This window comes from Salvelinus sp. IW2-2015, linkage group LG26, assembly GCF_002910315.2.
Source record: "Salvelinus sp. IW2-2015 linkage group LG26, ASM291031v2, whole genome shotgun sequence".
In the NCBI taxonomy this organism is placed as follows: domain Eukaryota; kingdom Metazoa; phylum Chordata; class Actinopteri; order Salmoniformes; family Salmonidae; genus Salvelinus; species Salvelinus sp. IW2-2015.
This window is the reverse complement of record NC_036866.1, coordinates 8,161,574-8,164,308: the sequence shown is the minus strand read 5'-3', so window position 1 is coordinate 8,164,308 and position 2,735 is coordinate 8,161,574. Positions and strand designations below refer to the sequence as shown.

The following is a 2,735-nucleotide window of genomic DNA, read 5'->3' as shown; positions in this document are numbered from 1 at the left end:
AGTGGATGAATGTACTTATCAAAACAAACAAACCACGTATGCTTTCAACGAAATGCTCGAGTGAACTTGCTATTACCTCGATTGAAACCACGTGCCGATTTAATTCTAGTGTTACTCCATATTATTTGTGTTAACCGACAACAAAAATGCAATTTCAAGGAGTCATGAGGATTATTTTACCGACGCTGTGGGCTATTTCAACCATAGCAGAAGAAACCACGATGTCGCCGACAGGCAGTACTACTGCCATCAACACCAAACATATCACGAATTCGAGTGCCAATAACACGACGTCCAAGAACAATCACCGCAACTTTTTCAACGTTTTCGTAGTAGATAATTCAATGATACAAAGAACATTGTACGTCCTTATTGGAATCACCACAATTGGAGTGCTCTATTTCCTCGTGAGAGCTGTGCGGTGAGTATAACAAGTTGATTATAACACACTACTACTAGTTGGTAGCAATGGTTGCCTAATTCATTTGAGCATTGAATGCCTGTTTCAGTGTGTATATGACATTTAATTATGTTATGTTTAGGCTGAAGAAAACAACAACCTCTCGGAAGAAATATGGCCTGTTGTCAAACTATGATGACAGCGTGGAGATGGCTGCTCTGGAGAGTGATGAAGAGGACGACACTGTATATGAAGCCAGGTCCCTGAGAAGGTGAGTTAGATACCACGTCTACAGTCCACGCAATGTTACTCCTGTACTAACTATACAAAGTCCTTTACTTTGCAAGTTTGCATTGATACTGAGACTAAAGATCACTCAAATACAAGAACAGTACCCCAAACTTTAAAGGACAGCTTTTTTCATATAACTTGGTCAATCATTCACATTTAACATGTTATTGTGTCAACGTGTGTGGTTTGTTATTAGACAATGACCCCTGATTCAATTATTACACCTTCAAACCTTGTTGGTGTCATTATTGCTTGATTGATCTAACTTGTGCTCTGTCTGTCTTTTATGTTTTATCTTTACCAGATAAGTCCGGGTCTTGTCAAAGAACACACATTGGACTAGGGAAAGAATGGAGACATTCCTAAAGCATATTTTTCAATGGTTATTATGGCATATCATTGTTTTTCTTATTCCCTTGGCCATGAAAACAGCAAAACTGGCTATCAAAATGACTGCTCTATTTTCTGATGAACTCATGTTGTATAGCTGCCTGGGTATGAAGAAAACATGGTGTTTTTGGTGACCAAACCGACAGTTGATTCTATCTATGAAGAGGAAGAAATGGGATTTGTAACATTACAAGACCAACCAGTTGTGCTGGGTCTGATGCCAAAGCTGCTTGAGTGAATGTGAGCAGGATAATTTTTTCAAATCAGCTCAGCGACAATGCGTTGTATTGTGTAAAGTGGACCACCATGTTCCCTCTGCCCATCTTGAACTGTGCATAACAAAGACAACAATGAACAAAATCAAATATCTCAATTAACCCGGTCGATGTGTTGCCAAGGTTTTATTTCTTTGTCTCCTAACAAAATACTGTTGCCATGTCATCCTATATATTTTGACGTCCACCTTGAATCATACCTGGACCATTAGTTAGGCTAGTTGCTAATAGCCTGATTGTGTTTACAAACTACTGTAAACTAAACCAGCCTACCAATATCCCCACCCCATTTGAACTATGCACCAGAATGTTGTACTGTAGGATGTACCTGCTCTATTTGGAAGACCCAGACCTAATATGTTCACAATACTATTAACACAAAGAAGTTTCTCAGAAAGCAAGACTTAAGACATTTTTACAATCTCAGACAGTATGGAATTTGTCTCTAATTATAGCTTAGGAAATGCAGACTAATCAATATGCAATTCCACTGGCGATCACAAATATCACGCCCTCCTTTATGTTTACCTGCAACTTTGTAGGAGAAGATGTTACTCATATCAGTTAAACTTGTAAAAAAAAAAAAAAAAAAAGGGATTTTCTAAAGAATGACTAAATTCAGAGCTGGTTCTTTTCTTTTTGTTACACATGGTTGCTGTTGACTGATTGAAATTGTATTTATGTTTATGAAGTTCATTTTCACTTTTTGAAACATTTACTCTGTGATTTGTCCAGAGAACTTGCTGTTGTATTAACACAAGACACTAAAATGTTTGTTTTTTTGTTTAAAAAAAAATCCTTTACCAATCCTTGGTTAGTCAAAATGTTAGTTTTTGAATCTATTGTGTATTACGTTTCCAAACCATACTCAAGTTGCTGAAGCACTTACTTTTTAAGTGGATCCCTGGAAGTCTCTGTCACTACTGTGCTTGTTTCCATAGCAATTGCTAGGGGGAAACCCAACGATATGACACACTGCTTTATACATTGTGAAATCTTGGTTAATTGTACCTTTCTTTCCAGGAGGTAACTGTATTGATAGTAGAATGTGAGGTTACCTTCCCGATAATCAGAAGAGATAGTTCTCTCTTTAGGGAAGCTATCCTGCTGAGAATACTCCCAGGTGTCTCTCTTGTGATTACACATATTGGAAAAATTGATTGTACCCTTTAAACAATGTCAATATCTCTGACATTTTTCTCTGGCTAAAGTAGCAGGCCCATTAATCTGGCTGATCACCCTGATACCCTCCCTAATGTATCTCCATAAGTCATTTTGGATGCTATTCAAGAAGCGAAACTTGTTATTGTGTTTCTGGGATAAGTGTAAAACTATATTTTCCCTCATGACAGAATTGCATTTTTGAATTAATATAGCAT

General features: G+C 37.3%; 1 protein-coding gene across 1 annotated transcript; it reads left to right on the top strand.

The window, feature by feature from the left end:
* LOC111952538 (protein FAM174C) lies at positions 1-675 on the top strand. Its single transcript, XM_023971332.2, has 2 exons — positions 1-421; positions 543-675. The coding sequence occupies exons 1-2, from the start codon at positions 147-149 to the stop codon at positions 673-675; spliced, it is 408 nt and encodes a 135-aa protein (XP_023827100.1). The 5' UTR covers positions 1-146.
* Positions 676-2,735: the final 2,060 nt, after the last annotated feature.